The 25,678-nt window shown below is 42.4% G+C and overlaps 1 protein-coding gene across 6 annotated transcripts; it reads left to right on the forward strand.

The window, feature by feature from the left end:
* The first annotated feature begins 1,270 nt into the window (after window positions 1-1,270).
* Window positions 1,271-24,657, forward strand: gon4lb (gon-4 like b). 6 transcript variants are annotated; one of them, XM_072679471.1, is made up of 31 exons: window positions 1,271-1,839; window positions 5,119-5,342; window positions 5,893-5,973; window positions 6,098-6,339; window positions 6,484-6,558; window positions 6,658-6,708; window positions 6,821-6,871; window positions 7,506-7,604; window positions 7,774-7,896; window positions 8,278-8,454; window positions 9,295-9,502; window positions 10,557-10,658; window positions 10,808-10,848; window positions 10,942-11,057; window positions 14,440-14,641; window positions 14,912-14,998; window positions 15,696-15,870; window positions 16,108-16,258; window positions 17,222-17,372; window positions 17,461-17,577; window positions 17,707-19,950; window positions 20,229-20,514; window positions 20,640-20,803; window positions 21,125-21,322; window positions 21,533-21,676; window positions 21,879-22,193; window positions 22,288-22,401; window positions 22,662-22,845; window positions 22,988-23,327; window positions 23,677-23,779; window positions 23,916-24,657. In XM_072679471.1, exons 2-31 carry the CDS (start codon window positions 5,132-5,134, stop codon window positions 24,027-24,029), a joined length of 6,666 nt encoding a protein of 2,221 aa, XP_072535572.1. In that variant the 5' UTR covers window positions 1,271-1,839; window positions 5,119-5,131; the 3' UTR covers window positions 24,030-24,657. The 6 variants fall into 6 exon arrangements, with proteins under 6 accessions (XP_072535572.1, XP_072535571.1, XP_072535575.1 ...); XM_072679470.1 differs by lacking the exon at window positions 1,271-1,839 and adding an exon at window positions 3,273-3,347; XM_072679474.1 differs by lacking the exon at window positions 1,271-1,839 and adding an exon at window positions 3,273-3,347 and having other exon boundaries at window positions 23,021-23,327.
* The last annotated feature ends 1,021 nt before the right edge of the window (window positions 24,658-25,678 follow it).

Genomic DNA, 25,678 nt, shown 5'->3' on the forward strand with positions numbered 1-25,678 from the left:
CACCCACCTCAGCACCAGGGAAGCAATTGGGAGCTCTGTGACACAAACAGGCCTTTTCAGATACTGTCTATGAATGTCTAAAAAACAAATCAGATTACAATAAGACCCAATAAATTAATAAAAAACTGAACTGAAACAGCAACCCATGTAAAACAAAAATGTAGCGTCAAGTCATGTAAAAGATTAAACTCAGTTTAATAGATCTATATGGTCTTCACACCATATAGAAATATGACAGTACAATTAATTTATTCCAGTATTAACAATGGACCATGAGCCAAGGAGTATATGGAGGGAAAAAGTAGTATCTTTTATTATATCCCGCCCCCCAATAATGGAATGTATAGCTGCCTTTAAGTATGACCCATAACTAAGTGGATGGGTAAATCTCACTGCTTTATTTTCCACTCCTTATCAGCTCATTCTGCCTTTTCAGGCTCTTTTCCTGATTGAGTGTCTCTGTACTCGTAGAACTTCTTTTGTGTCAAAAGCACAAATGTCATTTTGAGAACGTCTCTGGAGGTGAAATGGCTCCTATGCTGAAAAGCGCTTCTTCAGAAAATACTTCAGTCTTTCTTTCCTCTGTGAGCTGCTGGGCCGCTGTGCGCATTTGTACGCTTTTGAACAGTCACATGAAGTAGGAGGATGATTTTCTTGTTGGGGAGCCGGACAACAGCACGCTGCTACGTTACAGGACCGCAAGGACCGCTCACTCTTTAATTTCACACACTGTAAGACAAAACAGACAGACAAATCCTGTAAAAACAGTAACATCTCTAGTAGTAAATTCATTTAGTGTTCATTTAGTCCCCAGCTGAGCCCATGTGAACACTGAAACACTGAAATTCTTTTGTACATGTAATTACAGTGTAAATCTTTGCATTTACAGTTACAATTACTAACTATAAATCATTTTAAAAATCCCATTTAACATAGTAAAACCATTTTCTTTAATGGTGATGGATAATGAAAAATGAATCCTAATACTTATTTCTTATAATTGAATTATTCTGAATGATGGTATTCAATTAACAGATTTTTTTAAATAATTTAAGAAAAAAATCATCAGTTATAATTTACAGTAATTTGGCTGTGAATGCATCCCCCCTTCAAACCCACCTGCTGCTCCTCCTGAGGAGCTTCTGTCTGTGTTAGGTTTTCCTGGAAGAACAGCGACTCCCTGCGGCGGACGCAGGGACTTTCCCCCAGGGTGACGAAGCCGTACGGGGTGGTTATTTTGGCCAGATGGGGCAGAGACATTGCGGCTCTTGTGCCCGGGTCTGACAGAGTACATGTGTGAGGCTCCATGTCCGCGAGGCTGAGTGCTGAGAACGGGCAGCAGCAGCAGCGGCGTGTGACCACACTGTTATGCCGGGTAGAGTGAGCTGAGGCCGGCAACGTGTTGCGCCGAGAACCGCCCCCTGCAGAGCAGCGCTCGGGCCGGCTCGCCACGCACAGCGGCGGGATGGTGAACGGAGGCACGCGGGCAGGAGTCAGCACCATATCCCGCAGTGAAACCTGCCTCGAAGCGACTGGATGAATGTCCTGAAAACCCGGAGGAGCTTGGAGGGACTTCTCTCGTTGAGCAGCTGCTGAACTCGCCACACGGGCAGACGCCAGAACCGGGGCTCTGCTGATGCTCAGTCCTGACATGATGTCCAGATGTCGGCTGAAGTTGCTTCTTGCCAGCTGAAACTAGGCTCTGCACACATTAGAGAACTTGATCGAGCACTGGGCGAACTTAAATGAAGACTGGTGCACCGATGAAGCTCAAGTACAGGTTTGCTGGTGACGTAGGAACACCGGTTCCGCCCACAAAGACTGGACTCCACCCATAAGGTGAGCAACATGGACCACTGGACCTGTGCAAAAACTACAGCTGGGTCTGATATAATACATTATATTATTAGGCTACACTTGGCTTATAATGGACTTGTAGGTTCAGGACTGTTCATTGGGTATTAACAGACTTAACACTGGACGTTTTATTGCATTCAGCCACAGCAGCATTAGTGAGGTCAGGTTGATGATGTTGGATGAACAGTTCTGGATCACAGACGCCCCCCCAACTCACCCTGAAGGTGTTGGCTGGAGCTCCATCACTCCAGAGAACACAGTTACACTGAACTACAGTCCCATGGTAGGGGCTTTATACCCCTCTAGCCAACGCTTAGGATTGAGCATGGTCACCTAGGTCTCACTCTTGCTGGGTGGGTAGGACGGCCCTCCTCCCCCCCTAATTGGGGCAGTGGTGGCTCAGCGGTTAGAGCGCCGGGCTATCAATAACAGGGTTGTGGGTTTGATTCCTGGGCTTGGCAAGCTTAAAAAAAAAAAATAGGTGCAGCAAAATGTGTCCTCCGCATTTAACCCATCTGGTAGTGAACACACACACACACACACACACATGTGTTAGGGGCAGTGAGTACACACACACAAACACACCCAGAGCGGTAGGCAGCCAACTCCAGCGCCCGGGGAGCAGAGAGGGTAAAGGGCCTTGCTCAAGGCCCAACAGTGGCAGCTTGCCGAGCCCGGGAATCGAACCCACAACCCTGTTATCGATATCCCGGCGCTCTAACCAATGAGCCACCACTGCCCCTGCCACTGTTGGGCCCTTGAACAAGGCCCTTTACCCTCTCTGCTCCCCGGGCGCTGGAGTTGGCTGCCCACCGCTCTGGGTATGTGTGTGTACTCACTGCCCCTCACTTTCACTAGTGTGTGTGTGTGTGTGTTCAAAAGAGGACACATTTCGCTGTATGGTGTACAGTGACAAATACCTGCACCTTTTACCTTTAACCATGTAGTGGTCACCTTTTGCTGTTAAAGTAAGTTGTTAGGTCAGTGTTGAGCGTCCTTGAGGTGTTGTGGGCTTAATTCAGTGAAACACTGTGAAGAGAGTGTCTATCTGTTGTAGGGGGTACTAGAGGTAGCGGGCTGGGCCCTTTATGTAACCCCAATGATTAGCTGCACGTTTTTTAACACTTAACTTGTGTAGTTCCACTATTTGTTTGGCTTCAGTAAGTTAAATCACTTTTGTTGTTGGTCAATTTAATTAAGTCTTTGCAGCGTCTGGTGGCACACTGGCACTTTATTATATTTTTGAAATTAATTTTTATTTATTGGAAAGTAATTTTTTAAAAATATAACATTAGATGCCACCTAAATAAATAAATAAAATATTTAACATCAGACCTCGGTCTGTAGGGGGCGGTAATTGTTTAGTGCCCTGTTTTTGCCCCCCGGGGTGGGAAATGATCGCATCACCCGCGAAACGTCAGTTTGTTGTGGACCGGCTGGCTAGTGCGTAAGCTAGCTAGCTACTGATGGCTACACATAGCTGCTTCAGGGTAAGGACTTTACTTCTTGTAAAAAGTAACTGAAGCTAGAGAAATAACATGTATGCTTTGGACAAAGGGCACCTTTTTCTAAACATATATTTGTAGAAAAACATTTCTGCGAAGGTTTGCATCTAGTTAGCCAGCTAGCTGGGAAGCCAGGAAAACGGCAGCGGCTACATTGTCTTGTTTACAGTGGTGGGGCGAGTCCAGGTCCAGGCAGGAGAACTCCAGCCCGGGATTTCTGTTCCACTTGCTTGAGCGTGTCCGCTGCAGGAGAGCCGCTCAGGCAGCTGTAGTAAAACCCTGGCGTGGATTTCTACTCTCTGGACCTGGATTCCTCACCATGGCTTGTTTCACAGGGGGGTGACTGTAAATAGGTCTGTAATTAGATAGCCAGCGCTACGTTTGTCTGTAGTTAGTTAATGAGAGGTTTACCAATGTAGCTAGCTACGTGTTTTCAGACGTGTGTCGGATTGTGGCCGGATATTAGCGATGTAGTGGAGACGTTTTGTACGTTTTACTTAGCTAGCTAGCTAAAGCTAAAGCTAACTGACCTGCCCGGACAGCAGCTAGCTAGCTCGCTCGCTAGGTTTCCGCCTGACTGTGGTAGTGGACAGGTTGGGTATACTAGCTAATGCCCAGTTGTAGAAACCCTTTTAGATGACTGTTTGGTCTTGGCTTCAGGCAGGTCAGTGAGAGACCTCCACTAGCAGACTGACTTTGGTCAATGCATCAGCCGATCATCCCTAATTTCTGTGTGTTTACGTTAAAATGCATCGTTTACAGATAAATAATGCGGCCTTTGGTTTAAATGTGGGGTAGATTGAGGCAGTAAGATGCACTGCATGGGCACATGGGCTTGATCACCTGCCCATTCACCGTTTCTTCCAAAATCAAGGGTGTTAAAAAGAGTTTAACCTGCTTTTGTTGGGGCAACTGTCTCTACTGTCCAGGGAAGGCATTTGATTTTGGAGAATTGCTGTGAGGATTTGATTGCAGAATTGAGTGTTCGTCGCCCCACCCCACCCCATCCCATCCCAACTCCCCAAACTTATTCCAAAAGCTCCATCAATCCAGAGAACACAGTTCCATTTGCTCCACATCTCAGTGCTTGGCATCGTACATGGTGCCAAATAGGTTAATGTTTATATTCTGCTCCAGATAGTCCTGGCCTATTGGCAGTAGCTACTTCTCCTACAGGGAATAGGTAAGCTGTGTGTGTCAGCAATGAGTGCAACTTAAATGAGCTAAATGCATTCATTAGAAAGGGTGTCCACATTTGGACATATAGTGTATCTGACGATGTGGGACCTATCATACCATGTTGAGGACCAGGATTCACGATTCCAGTGCAGTTAGACGATGTTCTTGCTGAAATGCACCTGGTTTAACTCTCCTGATAATTCTAAAGTTTATTAGGTGTGTTAGAGTTGAAAGATCCAGGACTAGGAGAGAAGAAAGGCCATTAATGAAAAAGTTCTTTACTAATTATGACTCTTAATGTAATCAGAATAGATACAGTATTTGCTTTTGTAAAAATATGCATCAGATTGGCCTACAGTAAATAATTGTGTGTTTATCCAAATTATTACTATGGATATTACTATCCATAGTGCTATAAATGTATCACTAATGTTGGAAAGCCTGCTGGTGCCATTGCTCTTCCACATATTTAAATGATGTTAAAGCTAATGCAATCCAATCACAATGTCCACCAGAATGTTTGATTAAAGTAATGAAATGTGCAAACTCAATTTTGTAATTATCCATTTCACATTAGCCCCAGAAGCGAGATGAAAACGGGCCGAGGACGCAAGTCAAGCTCCCCAGAACCTCTAGCTGTTCCATCGAAAGTTGTCCGGAGGGATTCTGTCTCTGGATCCCATGGCGTCTGCAGACTGACAAGCAGTCCAGCAAAGAGGATCTTCACCCCAACCAAGAGAAAGAACTCTTCTTTGCCTAGAAGGCCTTTTCTGAACTTTAAATGCCATGGCCAAAGACAAGGTACAGTATGCGGGAGCTGGTAGACACGATAAAATGGTGAAATTGGTGAAATATTGCTGTTTTGCCGACTGTAGTTAATTGCATGTCCTGAGTTAGGCTCACTTGCTTTACCGCATTCAGAAACTAAAAGCATAGATAGGTTGATTCAGTGTCAGTATTTGCACAGCTTGTATCTTACTATTTTCATCAGGTAATAAAATGCTTCTGAACATTTTAACAGGTCTGATTAGACTATAATGTTAAACATTGGACCTCATTCACCAGTAAATTACTAAGAATTGTATTAAATTTGTCTAGGCTAGATTCATGAACCACAGAATGAAACCACAGAATTGTTTACAGCTCTGCTCTTATAATAATGAGTCCCGTTTTCCTCATAAATTGAAAAAATTCCAAATGTGAAAGCATTGGGATGTCGAAATCTTTTTGAAAACTGCATTAGTGGGTTTTAGGAAGAAAGAAAAAGCCTTTCTTAAAAACAGTTGATTTGAGAAGGCCCAATATTCTTACTTGTGCTAAACCAACTATTTTTATTTATTTTTTTGTATAGATTATACTGAGAGGGAACATGAGCGGTCACCTGGCTTTCATTCAGAGGAGGACACTGAGCTGGGATTGGTCATTACACTGGGTACTGGAACAGTTGTTAACCCTGTTGTGAGCTATTTCAGAGGCAGATGAAAGATTTCTTCAATTTTCAGCTGTGTCCTTGCCAGTGTCCTCTCTTTTTTGATTGAAATTGTTGTTCCGTGTAGATGAAGAGAGGGGTGAGAAAGAAGAACAGCTGAAGAGAAAGAGTGGAGGAAAACTAAAAAAAGTGGCACTAACAAATAGTGATCGAGCACTGCCAGACAAAGAGAGCGTGACTGACGAAACCGATCAAGAGACTGATCAGGAGGAAGACAGCGAGGAAGAGTTCAGAAAACTGGACCGTGATTTAGCCATCAAGTCCAAACAACACAACCTGACATCAGTCAATGTGCGCAACATCATTCATGTAAGTCCTGCTGAGTTCCTCCTGAAACCTGACCTGGCTTAAACTACATTGGTTTGATTAGCTTTGCAGTTTGGACAAGCATGTTTATGTTGAGGGGAGATGTAATCACCTGTGCTTTTTCCTCTTGGCTTTGTTTGAGTACAGGAGGTGATCACCAATGAACACGTAGTGGCCATGATGAAAGCAGCTATCAGAGAGACACAGGACATGCCCATGTTTGTATGTGTGTTTGCACTTTTTATATAAGGTTACATGATTTCATACATCTAATGTTTGATATCTGATGTTTGAAATTATTCTTCTGTCCATTCAATAAAGGAGCCCAAGATGACCCGTTCAAAGCTTAAAGAGGTTGTTGAGAAAGGGGTGGTGAGTTTAGTAACTTCATTGAACTTTTTATTGTCAGTCGTTTTGTTTGTATTTTTGGTCTCTTGCATTGTTGCTATGTCATTTACTGTGTCTTTTGGCTTTGTGTTATCAGGGAATTCCCACCTGGAACATCTCACCCATCAAGAAATCAAATGAAGTAAAGGTACCTTTACTAGGAGGGTCGTTTTAGGGCATTTTCACACTTGCACTTTTTTACTCTGGTTAATTTGGACCCTTGGTGTGATTTGTTTGGGCAGGTGTGAATATAGTAATTGTCAAAACAACCATAACAGCTACACTGAGACCCTTGAGAAGAGGTGGTCTTGGTCTGATCCCAAAACGAGCTTGGATCGTTTGCTGTGAGAGTGTGATTCACCATTGATCCAACCCAACTATCGGCTGTATTCTGCCAGTTTAAGTTAAATTGCCAGTTTAACCTGGTATGGTGCCCAGATAATTACTACAGCTAATGCCATCTCTGCTGCTACTCCCGAGCCTTTAATTTGCACAGAAATATTCACTAGTCCAGAACACAGGATATTATTCCTGTTTTCCTGTTTTTCATGACTCTATTTGGTACGCTTGAGGTTTTGCCAGTGAGAAAACAAAGCAAATCAAGGGGAAAATGCAAGTTTACTCATTACCTGATTCAAACCACAGCAAATAAACTATAGGTGTGAAAACACTCTTGGATCATTACAGTATTACTCTCATGTTACATCTCATGTTATGTGTTATAATACAATAAATTGTGGTGTGTTTTTTTTCTTTCATTCTTCTTTCTCTGTCCCTGAAAGCCTCCTCAGTTTGTAGACATTCACCTTGAGGATGAAGAAGACTCCTCAGATGAAGAGTATCATCCTGACGAGGATGAAGAGGATGAGACTGCAGAGGAGGTGCTGAAGTTCTGCTTGATCAGGACACAATTCGAGAGAAAGAATATTGATGGAATACTGATGGTGCACTGAAGCTTTGTCAGCACTGTAATTTGTGATGCACTAATGCAGTTAATTGTGTGGTCTTTTTTTTTTGTTTTTTGTTTTTTTGTTTGTTTTTACTTTTTAGACTATTCTGGAGAGTGACATGGATAGCATAGCATCATCTCCACGAATCAGTAGACAAGGTCGCTCCCGCACACCAATAGAGCTCTCGGAGTACGATGAGGAAAGGAGCAGCAGTCCACGACCGGTATGTTGTGGCCATTTTCCTTACATTCTTCTTCATAATAGGCGTTTACAATTGAGGATCACAAAGTTTTTGGTGCACTGGTTGAGCGTGCAAGTTTAAACTTTTAGTTTCTATGGATAAATGTAGAGGGCCATATTCACAAAAGTAAGAAGATTTAAAAAAATATATATATAAATGGCATATTATAGCTATTAAGGCATGTGAGTCTAGGCAATGTACACAAATGGCCAAAGTAATAGGAGGTTCTAGTTTCTAATGTTTTTGGTCCTAAAGATTGTTGGTTTTAAGGGCCATGTGTCTATGTTAAATTTGATATTTCCTCATGCAAACAAATACATGTACATACTAAAAAAATGTCATTCTTCTCTCCGTGTCTTTCAGCAGCCGAGGCCATCACGACACCTGAGAGTAGAAGCAGTACCTATGGGTCCACCTGCTCCTCCCTCTCAGTCCTGTGGATCCTCCAGAACCCCAAAGACCATTGACTCGTTCATGGAGAAACTGTATGCTGTGGATGAGGAGTTAGAGCTCAACCCTCTCTGCATGGAGCCTTACCAGGTACACGGACTGCTACATGTGCATGTGCAGTGCTTGAGAATATAGTCAGATGAGCTCTTCCAGAATATCTGTTCTTTGCCTTTATCTCAGTTATCATCGTCCAGCATTGGGCATAGTGAATCATCATAGAAGTTACTCTTCTCTGGAGCAAATGTGGATTAAACTGGAATGAGCAAAAGATCTTAACCAGGCTTCCTGCTGTAAAAAGTTTGCTTTCGCCTAAAATATCATCCAGCGATATATAGTGTTAAAATGATTTTCTGATTAATCAGCTTTAGAATTTTAAAACCATGTTACACAGTTACTCTGTCCTTTTTAACATAAAAAAAACAATAAAATGGTTTCAAGCATGCCCAAACATTTGCATACAACTATATATTACAGTGAAGGGAAGCTGCCACTGTTGGGCCCTTGAGCAAGGCCCTTTACCCTCTCTGCTCCCCGGGCGCTGGAGTTGGCTGCCCACCGCTCTGGGTGTGTGTGTATACTCACTGCCCCTAACACACATGTGTGTGTGTGTGTGAGTGTGTGTTCACTACCAGATGGGTTAAATGCGGAGGACACATTTCGCTGTACAGTGTACACTGTACAGTGACAAATACGTGCACCTTTTACCTTTATTTAAGCTGCTGATGTTTACCTCTATTCATGGCAGTAGTTTTTATATGCTCCTGTGGAGTGTAATTTAGCTGAGTGATGTGTGTTAAATTAGAGCTGTAAATAAACTCTGCAGGAAGGTTTATTTCCAGGCGTGGTATTTTTATGTTGTTTGTTATATTCAGGGAACTCCACATTATAACTTACTTAGGTTCAGGGAAATCCAATTTTTCTCTCTTTCAGACTTTGAACAGTAATGCAGAGGAAAGCCTGGTGGCATGTCGAACACGATCAAAGCGCCCTTTAAGGGACATCCCTCTGGACCAACTGGAGGCCGAGCTGTGCGCGCCTGACATCACGCCGGACATGTACGACTATGTTTCGGCGGTGGAGGACAGAGAGTGGAGCCAGTGGTTACAGGGCCTCATGACCTCACACCTGGATAATGAAGGTTAGAGCTCACACTACACTAAGTGAGTAAAATATAGGCAAACTGATTTTTTTTGGGATGGTTTGATAAATCAGCAATTCAGCACCATGAGTCTGGCAGTGGGCTAAAGGTGAGTATGCAAGCATGGGATATTTACTGATGGGACAGGCTGTCAAGGACTGTTCTCCTAGACAGATGCTTCGCAAAGTATTAATGGCTTTCCCCAGGTGTGGTGTTCGTCTGTACCTACTTTAATGTGTTTGTGCGTCCTAATGGAATAATGGCTGAGTCTCTGTTTGCCCTCTCCTGTTTTCGTTCCCCTGACCTTTCCCCTAATCTTTATACATCACCACTGTGTGAATGTGTGTATGTCCATGCCTCTTTGTGTGGTATCACCATCTCTCTCTTTAGGACATTCAGTCTCCTCTGAAAGTATTGGAATGGCATGGGCAATTCATGGTACACGGAAAAAGCTAAAAAGTTGTAATCTATCCCCAGTTGTTTTGTTAAGATGTATTATAAAAAACTTGGAACTTGGAACTTGGAAACACAATTGAGTCTTTTCTTTGCTTTTTTATTTTTATTTATTTTCTGGCAGAATCTAGGCAGACTGAGTTACATGATAAAAGCAAAAATTAATGAGCCTATTCCAAAAGCAGCCCAAGGCATGACACTACCTCCACCATGATTAGGTCATGAGGACCAACTCCTTTATATATCTCCAAATATTCAGCCCCACATATTCATATTGCAGTTCTCAGGAGTGGTTCAGCTCTGAATGCTTTTAGAAAGAGGTACAGTACAAAGCAGCCAATCAGAACAAAGCTCATTATCTTATAGCAGTCTTGAAGGTGCAATAACAAAACAGGCTGTTTAATGCTAAGGGATAAAGGGAGGTTAGAAAATGCTAGTGGAAGAATTAACTGATTGTATGTGGCACATAAACCCACAAAAACCTTGTAAGTGGACCCCATTAAAATGTAAAATATAGGCCTTTGATGCAGACTTCCATGTCCATTGGATAAATTCTTATTATTATGTGTTTCTGTCTCTCTTTCTCTACGTACATCTTCAGAGGAGGGTGATGATGACGACGATCCTGAATACAACTTCCTTGATGATCTTGATGAGCCAGATTTGGAGGATTACCGCAATGATCGAGCAGTTCGCATCACTAGTGAGTTTAGTCAGGCAGTAGCTCTCGTGTATACATTGATATACATTATTAACAAATGGTTCTTTAATGTAGCCTTAAGAAAACCTGTTTACTTTAATAGTGCTTTTCTTTTTTCTTGTAACTCATTTTGGTTGTACATCTTTTTGCAGAGAAGGAAGTTAATGAGCTTATGGAGGAACTGTTTGAAACAGTAAGATGATTTAAAGTAAAAAAAAAAACAATAAACAAAGTGTCTTTTTAATGTCAAGTGTATTAAGTGCTGACTTTTTAATGTCCTCCTCAGTTCCGGGATGATTTGAGAGTGAACAAACAGGATGAAGGCCGTGAGGAAGACGAGGAGCGGGATGGAGAGACGTCACCACAGAGTGCTGCAAAATTTAATGTCCCACAAGCCATTAGGTACAGCACACTCTACTTTTTTCAGTACAGCTCTACATGCATTCAGAATGGCAAAGTAGTCTTAATCTGCAGTCTCTCACTCCAAGGTTTTTTTTTAGTTTGTTGTTGTTTTAAATTAATAAACTCTAATAAATGATGCTCTTAAACATTAAAGAATAAACACAGCTTTAAGTGCCAAAACAAAACGTTTTCCTGTGGGACATTATGCTGACAAGTTATACACAGGTGGCTCTTGATGTATAACAGGTTGATAACTGTGTAGAGTCCCTAAAAGTGCTTCACAAGTCCATAGGGTTCACCTAGGGGAATGTATCTGAAAATTCCTTTTTTTGTTTCCTGCATCTGTTCCTGTTTAAGTGACCTTACTTTTTCATAGGGAAGATTTATTTCTTTAGTTGTCTTGCCTTCTTTTGTTTCTTTGCTATTTCTCATACTCACCTGCTCCCCTCCCCCTTGTTGAAGCAATACTCTCTCTAGTGTCTGCTGCTGTGGCTGTGAATCTAAGCGTGTGGCTTTAGGCACGTATTCTGTAAGTCCAATCACTGCTGTGCTCTGTTTTGTTTGCATTTTGCATTCAAAGCAAGGCAGGTAGCAGTGCATGCAGTGTGTTATTTATATATACACACACACAAAAACCTCCATCTCTATTTCTGCCTATTTGACCTTTTGCTGTAGTTGAAAATGACACTTGTTTCTCACATGCACACATTTTTGTAAAGCTGTAAAGACAGAGTCACACAAGTGCCTTTAAAATCAATTAAAAATAGAAATATGTAACATCAAACTGTGTGAATGAACCCTCCCTTTGGGACAGAGCAGTAGAGGGGTGCTGTGTCTGTTTGGGTAGGGAGGCAGACTGATGCGCTCATGGTGTCACCTGACTTACAGCAGACTAAAAGTACAGTGTGAACACTTCAGAGCTACAAAGCATGTATGCAGACATACACACACCTGTTCTCCGCCAGGAGCATGCAGGTGTGTGTTTTGAGGAAATTCATTTTATCTATTGTTGAAAGGTGTGTGGGAGAGAGAGAGAGAGACGTGCAGAACCCAGGCATGGCAGACAGAAATAGAACTCATTTACTGTAATAGAAAGCAGCTGTGTTCCCAGACTTGCTACCTGTTTCACGCACAAGTGTACATGGATGCACATGCATATTTTTAAACAAACACGGTGGAGCACAAAGGCACACAACATTACACACGCACGTACACACACATACTCTTCATCAGTCAGGTATAAATGTAGCAGTAATTAAATGGGGTGAGTTGGGATGTGTTAACTGTTCATTTCGCCTCAGTTCAACACTTAGGAATAGAAAATATAGAAATAGAATAGAAAAATCAGCATTTATTCAACACATGTTTATTCTACACATTTTTAATAGAGATGGCAAATCATACTGCCTTTTCAGGATAATGATATTAAAATTGTATGTACAAAGAATAGCAATCTGATATCTGTTCTTCAAGAGCTGAGCTTTAAAATCTAGCTTCTAACAGACCCAGTACCAGGCCCAAGAGATCAAGAGACACTTGCCTAAGCCCATGTCTGCAAAAGTGCATCATACATTGTATTTTCCACAGCAGCAGTTCATCACAAAAACAAAAATGTCAGACGTAACTGCAGAAACAGCTGCTTTTACATAGTTATAGGCTAAGTTTTGTACATAAATATATATAACTGTTATGCAATATGTACAATATATTAGAGTTAATATTTGTACATCTGTGTGAGCAATTAGCCGTCTTTAGATTTAATAAATCACCACTAACAAAATATTAAGTTTGTTTAATACAGTACTGAACAGAAAAGATGAGGACAACTCTTCAATTTGTAGAGCCTACAGGATGACAGTAACCACCAGCATATTTGTATTATAGCATTGCTGACAGAACTGTCAGGTTTGTACAGGACACTGTCATAGGTTAAGTGAAATGTCTTGACTTGGAGATGAGCTAAAACATCTTGAAAGTAGGAATAATAAGTTAACCAAAAATAACAAAAATTGTGCTGCAATATTTGTGAATTTGAATTTTTTCTTGCTTACAACTGCCAGTCTGTCAAATTTGTGTCCATATTAAGTTAATTCTGCCATTATTGTTGTTTATTGGATGTTGTGCTTCTTAAAATTGGGCTCTGTATTGGTCATAAAATGTTCAAACTGGTTGGACTGATTTGAGCATGCCTTGTATCTCCATTATAATAAACGGGAAGCCATTCATTTCTGGAGGTGGCAAAGGCAACGTGGCTTCCATCTCGTGGCTTGTGCAGGCGTCACACAGAGCTCTAGGAACAGACGCTCATCTCCTGCCTGATGTGCGGCTCAAAATGTTAACGAGCCACAGTGACGTCCGCCCTGGCTTTTTCCACCTTGACATAAAGCCCTGTGTGTGTGTGTTTGTGTGTCTGGCTCTGAGACTGTGTTCTGAGCTGTTAGGAGGGTTTTGTGTGTATGCTCCAGTACCTGTGTGACTGAGCTTTAATTGACCCTCAGTATGGTTAGGCTGAAAGGGGTTATGGGCATCATTCTTTCATCAATCTGTGAAGCATGGTGGTGTTTTGTGTAAGTTTTTAACTTCGCAGGGTCCAAAGCAGGTCTGTGTTAGAAATTAACATTGATACTCCTTGTCTGGCAGTGCAGATTGTTACACATTTAAATTGCCTAAAACTAGCATTTAATGTTGACTGAATTCTGTATTCTGCAATAAGCTGTATTTTGTAATATTCTCCCAAATCAGTAAAGCATTTATGACTGCTAGCATATCCATTGAAAGGCTTATAAATATAGAGATGAGACAACATCCTAGCAGTAAAGTTAGTTAATTGACATCAGCCAGCAATTTAAAAACATTTCAGACTAGCCGGTCTCATGTATTGTAACCCAAAGAGCTTTCCTTACATACAAGGTCCATCATCAGAAATGGGTGTTTTCCTTTTCTTTAAGATGTAGGATACATTCAGCTACTTTTAAGTTGCACCTATTGCTACACAGATGTGCAAATGCACGCACATACACAGATTGTCTAGTCTTGTAGAGAAGTATTGCCAATAGAACAGGACACTTTGAAATTGATAAACCTAATGACGCCATGTCAAATGGAGACATAGGCTAGAGGGATATGAAGCCCCCCAGTATTCGGAAGAAACAATAAGAGTAGATGTCCCAATACTTTTTTCCATAGGATAAAAAAATACAGTAAAGTGATGGGCCTCGGTTTTATTATATGTCTTTTAGTATGATTTTCATTCAGCAGCAGCGACCAGGTTATGATTTGTGTCATGTCCAGTGTCCAGAAAAGGGGGGGTGGGGACTATAGCAACATGAAGCTCAATATTTAAAATGCACATATAAACGTATTAACACTCTTCTGTATGTAGGTTTGAGGAGCCTCTGGCCCACATGCTAACTGCATGCAGGCGTACAGTACGGGAGCAGCTTGATGCTCTCCATCAGCGGAGAGAACAACAAAGCAGACCAAACCAGAGCGCCCCAGGGACCACCATGGTGCTCATCCCACCACCCTGCACGCTGGTGGTGACTGCCACCCAGAAACAGCAGCTGCAGCAGCAAATCCAGCAGGTAGGGAGAATTATTTCAAAAATATCATTTCAACATTTATCATCAAATCTGTCTGAATAATCCCCTAATCAGATCATATTCAGTAATTATAATAAATCTGTACCATGAATTACTGCTGTTGAATTTGTAAGCGCAGACCCTTGTTCCAGCTTTGCCCTATTGTAAAACCTTATTCTCTAACATTAATTGTCCCTTATCAGTGACCTGATTCTCACAAAAAAAAATGTATACCAGTTTTAACTGCCCTACATGTGTTTGGTTCTGTTTCAGCACGTCCAGCTTCTGACTCAGGTGAACATGCTGTGTAGCCCTGTGGAGGCACTGCAGAGCCAGGCCGGCACTACCAAACTCTTCCTGGTAAATATCCTAGAACTTAGTTTCCTCTTCACTCTCATGATTTAGATATAGAAAGACTGGTCCTTAAGGGGCTGGACAAACAAACACTTCAATGACAGATTCTCTGACTCAGTCCTTTGGATGTTTCACCCCTACTTGCATGCTTGTGGATGTTCTTAAGTGTAAGTATACCTGGTCTTCACAGGTGGGTTAAACCCATCAACACTACCTACTCCATCCCCGCATGCCAGGTTTAAATGTAGCTGTTGCAGTGCCCTCTTACTTAATATAAAGTATTACCAAGGCCTACCGGGTGGGTTTCTATGAAATGGGTAAACTTTTTGACACAATGGCTAAAGGCAGGCGTGGGCTAGAGGGGTATGAGCTGTGGAGTATTCTCAGGAATAATGGTGCTCTGTTCATTACTTTGGGGGTGAGGTGGGGTGGTGATCATCCAACATCCTGACCTCACTAACACTCTTGTTGCTGAATGCAGTCAAATCCTCACAGAAATGCTCCCAAAATCTAGCTTCCAAGGCCTGATCGGTTTGGTTTCCCAGACTAGGCTTAATGTGGGTGTGTGTGGGATTTTAAACGAAAAGAAAATGTCTCATAACTTAGCTTAATTCCAGGAAGCTGGCCTACATTGCTACTGTACTGTAATACAGTGCTACTATACTGTGTTAGCACTGTATTAATTGTTGGTGCTGTGTTTTAGACAGAGCTGCAGTCATTCGCGGAGCGTGCAGAGCAGGTGCGAGCAGCAGTAGACCCTGGTTTCAGGAGTGTGTTCAGGGTGTGTAATCTCCAGCCATCTCTGAACCTGCTGGAAGAACTTAAACAAACTCCTCTTCCTCACGTACCTTCAACTAAAATTACGCGGTCTCGTGCTGGTAAGACTGTATAACCTGAGGGCTTTGTTGTGATTTTCTTTGAAGACACTTAGTTTCCTTTATAGGGGTTTTGGTCATTTTTAAATTTGCTTGTGGTCCATGTCCTGATCATTGCTCTATCCTACATGTTAATGTTATTATCAGAATCAGAAATACTTTATTGATCCCATAAGGGAAATTACAGTTGTTACAGTTGCAATTGTAATTGTGTGTTTGTCATTGTCTTAATCTCTACAGTAAACCCCTACCCACTGCTCCCTACTCATCTGGCCTGGCTGTTTGCCACTCGATCTACATTCCTTTATCCAGAGTTATTACCCCATTGCAGCCTGGACCCAGATCTGCAACCCCCACGCAGCAAAAACTTCTACACTAAGGGAGAGGATGGGTATGCTACACGGTTCCCTATCTCTTTATTTTTCGCTTATAATGACATTATTTAAACAGTTCAAGTCTGCAGAATTCTAAAATAAAATGAATAAAAACACAATTGCACCTTTTAGTATGTACACTATACACACTCCTAACTACTAATAGGCTTGTCATTTGCTTCAGCACTGCATACACTTCTGTGCTGGTATTTAAGCAGTCTTAAATTAGAAGACTGATCTCAAAGCTGATACATCTGTTTTCTGGTGTTCTAGTCAAGAAAGTAAGCACACCTGAGGTGATCTATGACTAAATTTACTGCATTTCACTGACCTGCCCTTCCATGTAGCGACTGCACATTAATGGAGGAAATTATAGTTTTTCAGTAAAGAAAACATAAAGGATTAATTCGCTGCTCTGAGGCACCGGTGTGCTTGACAGGCTAGGGTTAGTTTTGTATAATAAAAGGCTAACCAGCAGTATTCCACCGCAACACTCAGTAGTGGATACATATTTTACTGAATTACTGAAGATCAGTGTTTTGATCTAATATTTTGTTCTTAAAGTAAGGGTTTAAGAATACAACACAGAATGGTTTGGATGTTTAAATGCCTGGTTAAGTGGTTCTTCAGATTGTCATAAACCCTTAAAAAGTTCTATATAGCATTAGAATAAGATAAGATAATCCTTTATTTGTCCCACAGTGGGGAAATTCTCAAAAACAAAAAATTCTGCCATTGTTCTACTTTGCTGAGAGCGCGTTTCACTATTGAACTTTGAAATTTAGCCTAATTAAATTAATTTGACATAAAACATGAATAGGCCTATGAACATTTTCAGATGGTTATTGGGGAACCTAATGATTTACAAGGGCTTCCAGAATGGGGGAAACACTGCCTGATGGCACTGATGCAGTGAAACTTACTTAGTTTTGTTGTCTCTCTTTCCCTTTCTCACTTTTGCTCTCTTAACCTCTCCCCAGTCTGATTGTTCTGGGCCTCAAACACTTCAGTGAGACAGAGTTCCCCTACCATCTAATGAGTCAGTATCTCATTCGGCCTAAGAAGCTGGATCAACTGAGAGTTCGTGTGAAAGACATGTGCTCAAGCAGGTCTGCAGACAATATCATCAAGGTACCTCAAATTGAACTACTTCCATGAAGCTGTATGATACTTACTTGTTTTATAAATAAATAAAAAAGCTCATGCTGTTTTCCTTCAGTTTTACTGCCAGCACCATGTTGTTCCTCCTCTGCCAGTGGCCTGCTGTCCAGTTCTCCCTGGAGAGGAATGCCCCCCTGTGGAGAGAGAGAGGAACATCATGCCCAATTGGCTTAGGGTACAGTATCCTCTACCCTATAATATAGCCTTTTTCTAATATTAGGAAACTAACACATACTGATTCCCAGTGCCTCCTCATTTGTTTCTTGTAAAATAAATTGAAAGTGTTGAATTCTTCTTTTAACAGAAAAGTTTGCCACACATCCATAAAGTAGTGTTTGAGGGCCAATCAGAAGAAAAACAACCATCTGATAATGGGAAAACTAAAGCTTCACCTCAGCTTGTCTTTCCTGATAGAACACAATACCCTAAATGCCTCCCTAAAGGTTTGACTCTTCAGCTGCATCCTTCGGCCAGGCGACAGAGTTCTGCACGACCACCCAAACCCCGCCCTCTGCATGGTTTTGCACAGCCTTCTCTTACACCATTGGCTAAAGCGCCTACTTGTTCTTCAGGCACCATTAATTTATTGCCAACAGTACCAACATCTCTCCCCTCTCAAGGAGTCATTCTACTGACTCAGACCCCTTGCATCCCAGTGAATGGGGCCCTGCCGGTGAGCCAAATGACCTCCACACCTGCTCATGGAACAGTGCCATTAAGCAGTGTTGGCCCTGTTAACTTCCAGTATGTTGTTCCACAGCAAGGGTGTGTTAACCCTGTTGAGCCTCCTGCTAGTTTGCCTCCTTCTGTAGTACATGTACCCTCAACTCCAGCTATAGCCTGTAATACCCCTGTATCCAGGAATGGGTTAGTTACAACGTGTGTAATACAGTCTGTGCCAAAGAAAGCAGTGGTGCCTAAGAAACAAATCATGCCTAGAAAGCTGCACCCTATCAAGCCCTCTCCTTTGAATCCAGTCCATCAGCTGTCCCAGATTATTCCATTCGCTCCTGGGGCTGCAATGAATGTGAATTTGGGCACCACAGCACCAATAGTGGAACAAGCCATGACTGCAAACTTTGCTGAAAACGTCACTAATGCTGTTCCATCTATGGTCATTATCCAGCCTTCCTCGTCATTGGACAATGCCGCTATCCATCCACAAGTTGCCACACAGGGATGGGTAAAGTCCTCCAATAGCCTTCCCACTCAGGATTCAATCATGAACATCCCTCACGTAGGAACACTGGCCAGGCCATTGTTGCCTAGCAACAATGTCAGAATCCCAAGCCCAGACGGTCCTAAGAAACCAGCAGAGAGTGATCTTAAATTCAAGTCTAGTCCTGTGTTTTTCTCACACACTCCCTCCCCTCCACTCCAAGCTATTGAGAATCTCAGATCAAGCACTGTAATGCCAAACATGGACCATCAAGAACATCATGAAAGTGTCCCCAACACTCTAGATAACGGTCCCAAGTCTAGCTCACTTTTGCCTCAAAACAGCAGTGCTGGAGCTACACCACCAGCTGCCAGCCTGCAGAATCTCTCAGCTTTTACTGGTCCACCAGCAGATAACTCCCAGTACATGCTGGTTCAGGCAGCTTTGCAGGGAGGTGCACCACAGTTTCTTCTTGTCCCCAAAAGCAGTCTGCTGTCAAATCAGCCTGCGCTGCATGCTCCTGAGAGTGAAAGCAGAGTGCCTCAACAACACACAACACTCTCTAAATCTGAGACTTTTCACACCTCAGGCGTGCCAAATGTCAGAGAAGATAACGTGTCACTTGGTGTTGGACTGCCTTCAGAAGGTGCAGTCATCCAGATCACAGCTCCATCATGCACAGACCATGGTGCTGGTGAGGTGTGGAAAGAGGAGATGGAGGTTGGAGCAGAGGTGGGTGGAGAGGAGATGGCAGGCGCCCTTTTTGGAAGCCCTTTTCTTAAGCTGTCTGAGTCCTCCTGTAGCCCAGGCTCCAGTCTGAGCAGCAACAATATGGACACAGAGGTTTCAGAGATCATGATGGAGAACAGCTGGGAAAGCCCCAGATGTGAAGAACAGAGTAAAGACCGAGATGGTCTTTCCGAGTCTGGCAAAAAGGAACAGGGGAAAGGCAGTGAGCGCATGTATGCTTCTGTTACAGTTAAACTAGGAAATTTAAGAGCAGAACATGAAGTACCAGGGCTGCTTACAATCAGCTCTGGGGCTGAGAACCAGGAGACACCTGGAGGAGGCGAAGGGCAAAGTGAAGGGAACAGAAGGGAAGGTGAGGAGGGAGAGGGGCAGCACAATGGAGAGAGTGGAGGAAGGGAAGAAAGAGATGGAAATGAAGAAGGAGAGAAGAAAGGAGATGGAGAAGGTGGTGGGGAAGGAGACGGTAATGGAGGGCGGCAAGGGAATGGAGGGGGAGATAAGAATGATGAAGAGAAGGATGGAGATGGAGAGCGTGAAGAGGAAGAAGAGGACTTTGACGAGCTCACACAGGACGAAGATGAAGAGGAAGTGATGTCCTCAGCATCAGAGGAATCTGTCCTTTCGGTGCCTGAACTGCAGGTTAGTACCTCACCATTGACTTTTTGGAGAAATTGTCAAAATGTCCTGAAATTGGCAGCATTGTAAGCATAAAGGTGCAGCAGAATTAATTTAGGTAGCACTCTAGTGTAGTCCACAGGGGTTGGGGGGGTTGCTTGCTGAACAGACATTTCCCCAGTGGCTTACATTACATTCATACTCTCCATAGCCAGGAGTGCTTTTGATCGACCTCCAGAGGAAAAGATGAGATGGGCAGGGATTTCTCTTTCTTACTGTAACTTGTTTGCTCACCACTGCAGGAGACAATGGAGAAGCTGACGTGGTTGGCATCAGAGCGGAGACTATGTGGGGAAGGTGATTCAGAAGAGGACAACTCTCCAAACTCTCCCACCTCCCCAACCTCACCCACCTCCCCAATCTCTCAAAACTCCCAGGAAGAGAATTCGGAAGATGAGGAGGATGGGGCGATGAAGGGAGAGGAGCTGGAACCCACGGAGGGGGATGGAGGAAAACTGCCTGAAGGAGACGCACCTCAGGAAGACGATCCTCCACAGACTAGTGGGAAAGGAGCAGGACGTGGCAGAGGTTAGGGATGAAACCATGAGCTTCTGTTTATGTTTTTAGATGGGTTTAATCTTGTTCTTATCTAAATCTATCTCTCAGGTTCCAAACAATAGCAAGACATTGTTTTCATTTATTGCACTCTGCAGGCCGTGGTCGCCCTCCACCCCGCAATCTGAAGCGTAGCAGACGTCAGGAACGGGGAAGCAAAGATACCTCTAAACTCCTCCTTCTTTATGATGACCACATCTTGGATAATGATCCAATGAGGGAAAGCAAGGACATAGCCTTTGCCCAGGCCTACCTAAACAGGGTCAGTGGACTTGGCTAATAAATGGCCTGCTTATTTTGAAAATACAAAACAGAATTTTCATTGCTTTCAAAGAATATCCTGGCTTTTAAGCCTATTGTCTATTTGCCACATCTGTATCAAACGCGTTTATTTGTATAGTGTTCGGATTTTCTTTTTGTTTCTGTGCATTGAATCAGTTGTATGTTACAGATGCTGCACATTGACATTGGTTAATGAAAAGATGGACTACTCCATTACATTCATGCACTGCTATGTTGTCATCCGATTGTAAAAAGCAACTTAATTATTTCCCTTTGTCATCTTGTCATTATTTTTTCTCAGGTGCGGGAGGCTATGCAGGATACTCCTGGTAAAATGGAGGAGTTTTTGAGTCTGCTGTATGAGTTTGAGCAGGGAGGGGAGGGCCGTAGTGCAGTGGAACTCTTTTCTCAGCTAAAACCTCTCCTCAAAGACTGGCCTGAGCTGCTGAGTGACTTTGCTGCCTTTCTTCTCCCAGAGCAGGCTCTGGAGTGTGGACTGGTATGTGCATCTTGTATTCTACCAAGTCTTTTATAATAACGTTTTGTTCCTCACCATTCCACTTCATATAGAGATTTTACTGCAGGGTCTTTTTTGTAACGTTGTTATGCTAATATCTGTAGTTGGATGCAGTAAAAAAATCTTCATTTTAAGAACAAGCAGTGTGATGTACTGCATTAAAGGGTTGTCTATTTTAATTGTTTTCCCTAGTTTGAGGAACAGCAGGCATTTGAGCGTAGCAGGAGGTTCCTGAGACAGCTAGAGATCAGTTTTGGGGAGAATCCCTCTCACTACCAGAAGATTGTGAGAGCACTGCAGGCTGGGGCAGCCTTCACACCTTCAGGCATAGAGGAGGTAAAAGAGGACATGTTGGAACTTAATGCACGTTGCCCTGGAAGACTATTACTAAAAAATATTCTAGTCTGTGGCTGAACTTTATTTTGTGCCCAGAATTTCAGTCCTCAGTTTATTGCTTATTTTCCTACATTCCAATACATTATAGTCGGGGGCTCATTTTTTGTGTCTTAATTAATCCTATTCTGTTTTGGTGTCTCAGCTCAAGGCCCAGATGGCCACCCTTCTCAAAGGTCATACACACCTGCAGGGAGAATTCTCTGTGTTTTTTGATGAGCTCCGACCGCCACCAGCACGCCCGGGGCAGTTTGAGGAGGCAGTGTGGCCTGAGGATGCAGGGAGCGGACTGGAGGGAGGAGATGGAAGTGTAAGCTTGACAAGTGGCGGGGCGGTGAGTGGTGGGTTTGAGGAAGTCACACTCCCTGATTTGGAAGAAGAAGAGGAAACTCAAAAGATTCCTCAGATAACAGGCAGAAGCAGGAGAAGGAAAGAACTTGGCACACACAGGAATTACAAGGTGAGACTGCTGAGAACATGCTGCTGGTAACATTTCACTCATATATGAATGCGGTCTTTAATCAGTTTTCTAAACCATGATGTTATGTTGTCAGCAGGACTGTGATTGGCCAGAGAAGGACTGCCCCTGCCACTGCCATGACTCCAGTCATGAAGCAAAGCATCGCCGTCACAAAAGGAAAGGCTGCCCACGCTGCCATAGCCACAAGGTGCCTCGTATTTTTTCAGTCTGTGTATGTTAATTTTCAAAAAACATATCTATGTAATATAATGTTACAATATTTGATAACAATAGTAGCTTTTATTCTGAGGTCAGGATTTGTTTGACAGTATTTTGTGTGTCTTAAATCAATAGTGTGTCTGATTTATTTATTTATTTATCTATATATATATATTTATCTATATCTCACACACAAGATACAGATAAGATGCAACCCCTAAAAATAGAAATGTTTCTTTGCTCTTTCAGGGCACTGATGGCTCCAAAGCACTAAAGAATGGTGATCAGTCATTCCCAACAGCACACCCTCTACCTGAGAAAGGGGAAGAAAGGGAAGAGACTGAAAGAGGTGAAGAGGAGAGAGAGGAAGAAAAAGAGACAGAAACTGAGGTTAAAGATGAGTCTGGCAGTGGAGTGAACAGTCCACATCACGGTACACAAACCGCTCTGTTCTATTGCAATGCCCTTAACCACCAATACCACAACCCTTTATTTTATTGCATTATACTATACTCGTTTGTGTGGAGCTGTGGTTGTTGATTTTGTAAAAAGTACTTACAGAAAGTATTCTTCAGTCTTGACAGATTCCAAATCTGTTTCTTTATCAGAGCCAGAGGGACAAACGTGGGGGGGCAATGAAGGAGACCCTCCCCCCAACCCTGATGAAAGGGATGACGAAGAAGAGGTGGATGAGGAGGAAGAGGAGTGGAAAGATGGAGAGGGGGAGCGCTGTTCTTCCAGCAAGCCCAGCAGAGATGAAGAGAGGGCAGTAACTGAACAAGCAGAGCCTTCTCTTACTCAGTCAGGAGACAGAGAGATGATGCAGAGCCGACAGAGCCCCTCCTCCGACGCTCCAGTCTGTGCTAAGAACATCTCCCTCACACCCAGCGGAGAGAGGGTTGTTCTCTGGACAAGGTAGCATTCAGTTAACAGGGATGGTCAAATGCTAAAAAAACATGGTAAACAAGTAACCAGAAAGTGTTTGTTTCTTTATACAAAATACAAAAAGCAATCGCTATTACAATTTTAGATGAACAAATAAAATCTATTTTAAATTTGTCTGCAATTCAATCTCACTTCAAAATCTGGTGGAAAGGTGTTGCACTTCCCTTTTTATAACCCAAATTGTAGCTTAGTTGTAGAATTATTAGGGTTTGTTGGTATTACACGCTGGAAAACCTGGTCTATGTAATAACTAAATTTAGTTATAAAGTTTGTCTGGTGCTCGTTTCTTTATTTCAGTGTTATTTTCTCCTGTTTTCAGAGAGGCTGATCGGGTCATTCTAACTGCCTGTCAACAGCAAGGAGCCAACCCGAGCACGTTTCAGGCTGTGTCAGCTCAGCTCGGCAACAAAACTGCCAGTGAGGTACTACTCTTTTCCAAAAATTACATAAGGATATTTTGTTGGCTGAGGGTTTGCGATCAGGTCTCGCATGTCAAACAGCAGGCCATGTTGTAGCCAGATGTGAAGTTGCCCTTAATACACTTGCTGTGCTCTGTAGGTTTCCAAGAGGTTTCGGGACCTGATGCGCCTGTTCCACACTTCAGCTCGTCAGGCCAGTTCAGAGGACGAGGGCACTGAACAGCAATCAGCCACTGACGAGGAGCAGGACTGACCTGATGGTGAACTGAAATATACCAGCTAAAGATACAGATTACACACTGGGATGTGACAAGGAGCATGGGTTCACATTTTACTGCTATAACCTGAATTCCTGCTGCCAGCCTCTCCAAAATGGAAACCGTTTTCATGGCAAGCTTGAAAATTAACAAGAGAGACAGAAAATATTAGTAACCCAATTAATCACCAGCAAACTAAATGTGAGAATGGCAGCTGCTTACTCCAAAAGATTGGACAGACTTTGCAAAGGACAAAAATAACTGGTACAATGTACCACAGAACAAGACCAGCTTAGACTTTACGTGCTTGTTTCACTATGGACAGATGATTTGTAAATCTTTGACTATAAGAGGGGGCAAGTCCCCATTATGTACAGTATTTTTATATCAGGAGTTGATTTACGTTTTCTTTCCCATGTGTGTTTCCTGTATGTTTTTCATAAGAGAAAAATACTTGCTTAAGGAAATGATCTAGATGACAGCTGTTAATAAAAGGCTTGTTTGTATTTATATATTTAATGTATGTTCTAGTGCATTGTTCCTATTGTGATTTTTCTGAGCTTGAGGTGTATACGAGAGTTGTTACTGCTTCAGTTTCAACATAAAGGAAAAAACGGTTCTGGATTCTGTGTGAATGCTACTTTTGTATTCGGTCCCAATAAGAGCGGTACAAGAATTGTTTAGCTCTTTTAGGGGAATAAAAAAAAATCATGTTCCTTTTTGAGCGGCGCGGTGGTGTTGCAGACAATATGTGCCCCAACAGCTCTACGGCCCTGGATTCAATCCTTGCTCTGGTCACTACCTGTGTAGAGTTGTGGTGTGTTCTTCCTGTGTCCGTTTAAGTCTCTTATAGGTGCACTGGTTTCCTAAATTGCTAAATTGCCCCGGGTGTGAGTGAATGGGTGAGTGGTACCCTGCAAAGGACTGGCATTATTCCTGCCAGCCGCCCAATGATGCCAGGCAGGCTCCGGACCCATCGCGACCCTGAGCAGAAATGCATAAGAATAATGAGTGTTACTCTTTGGCCATAGAGTGGAGATCTACTCACTTTATTTGTTCAGCTTGTCCTTTTAAGACTTTTTGTCAATCCAGTGGTCGAGCTCTGTGTATGAGCAGGTAAGAGAAGTTCACTTTGTGGGTAGTCTATACTTTTGGTTCAGGTCATCAAACTATCTGAGAAATATTACACTGTAGTTTCATCATTTTTGTGTTTGTTGGTTATAGAGCTTGATAAGGTAAGAAGGCAGAAAAATATTACATTCCCTCTTTAAATAAATCATTCCTCTAAAAATCTGTTCCTGTAATTTAATAAATCATTCCCTAAATTAAAAATCTGTTCTCTCCAATGAATAAATCACTCAATTTAAAAATCCTGTTCTCTCAATTTAGCAATCATTTTTTTTTATTTAATAAATCGCTTCCTCAGTTTAGCAATATTTTCTCCTAATTTAATAAATCGTTCCCTCAATTAGGCAATCCTTCCTCTTAATTTAATAGATCACCCCCTCAATTACATAAATCCTTTTAAAAATGTGCAAATAATTTCTATCATTTCTAAGTTAACAATCTGTTTTAACAAAATTTTGCTCCCTAAATGTAATAATTTGTTCTTGTAATGTTTTGAATTGTCCAATCCAATAAATCC

Source organism: Salminus brasiliensis, chromosome 5 (genome assembly GCF_030463535.1).
Source record: "Salminus brasiliensis chromosome 5, fSalBra1.hap2, whole genome shotgun sequence".
NCBI lineage: Eukaryota > Metazoa > Chordata > Actinopteri > Characiformes > Bryconidae > Salminus > Salminus brasiliensis.

Bases quoted from the DNA above. Each gene is read 5' to 3' on its own strand.
- gon4lb (XM_072679471.1), top strand. From the start codon at position 5,132: ATGAAAACGGGCCGAGGACGCAAGTCAAGCTCCCCAGAACCTCTAGCT. The intron at 10,659-10,807 runs GTGAGTTTAGTC...ATCTTTTTGCAG, and splicing joins TCGAGCAGTTCGCATCACTA to AGAAGGAAGTTAATGAGCTT. The intron at 21,677-21,878 runs GTAAAAGAGGAC...TTGGTGTCTCAG, and splicing joins CACCTTCAGGCATAGAGGAG to CTCAAGGCCCAGATGGCCAC.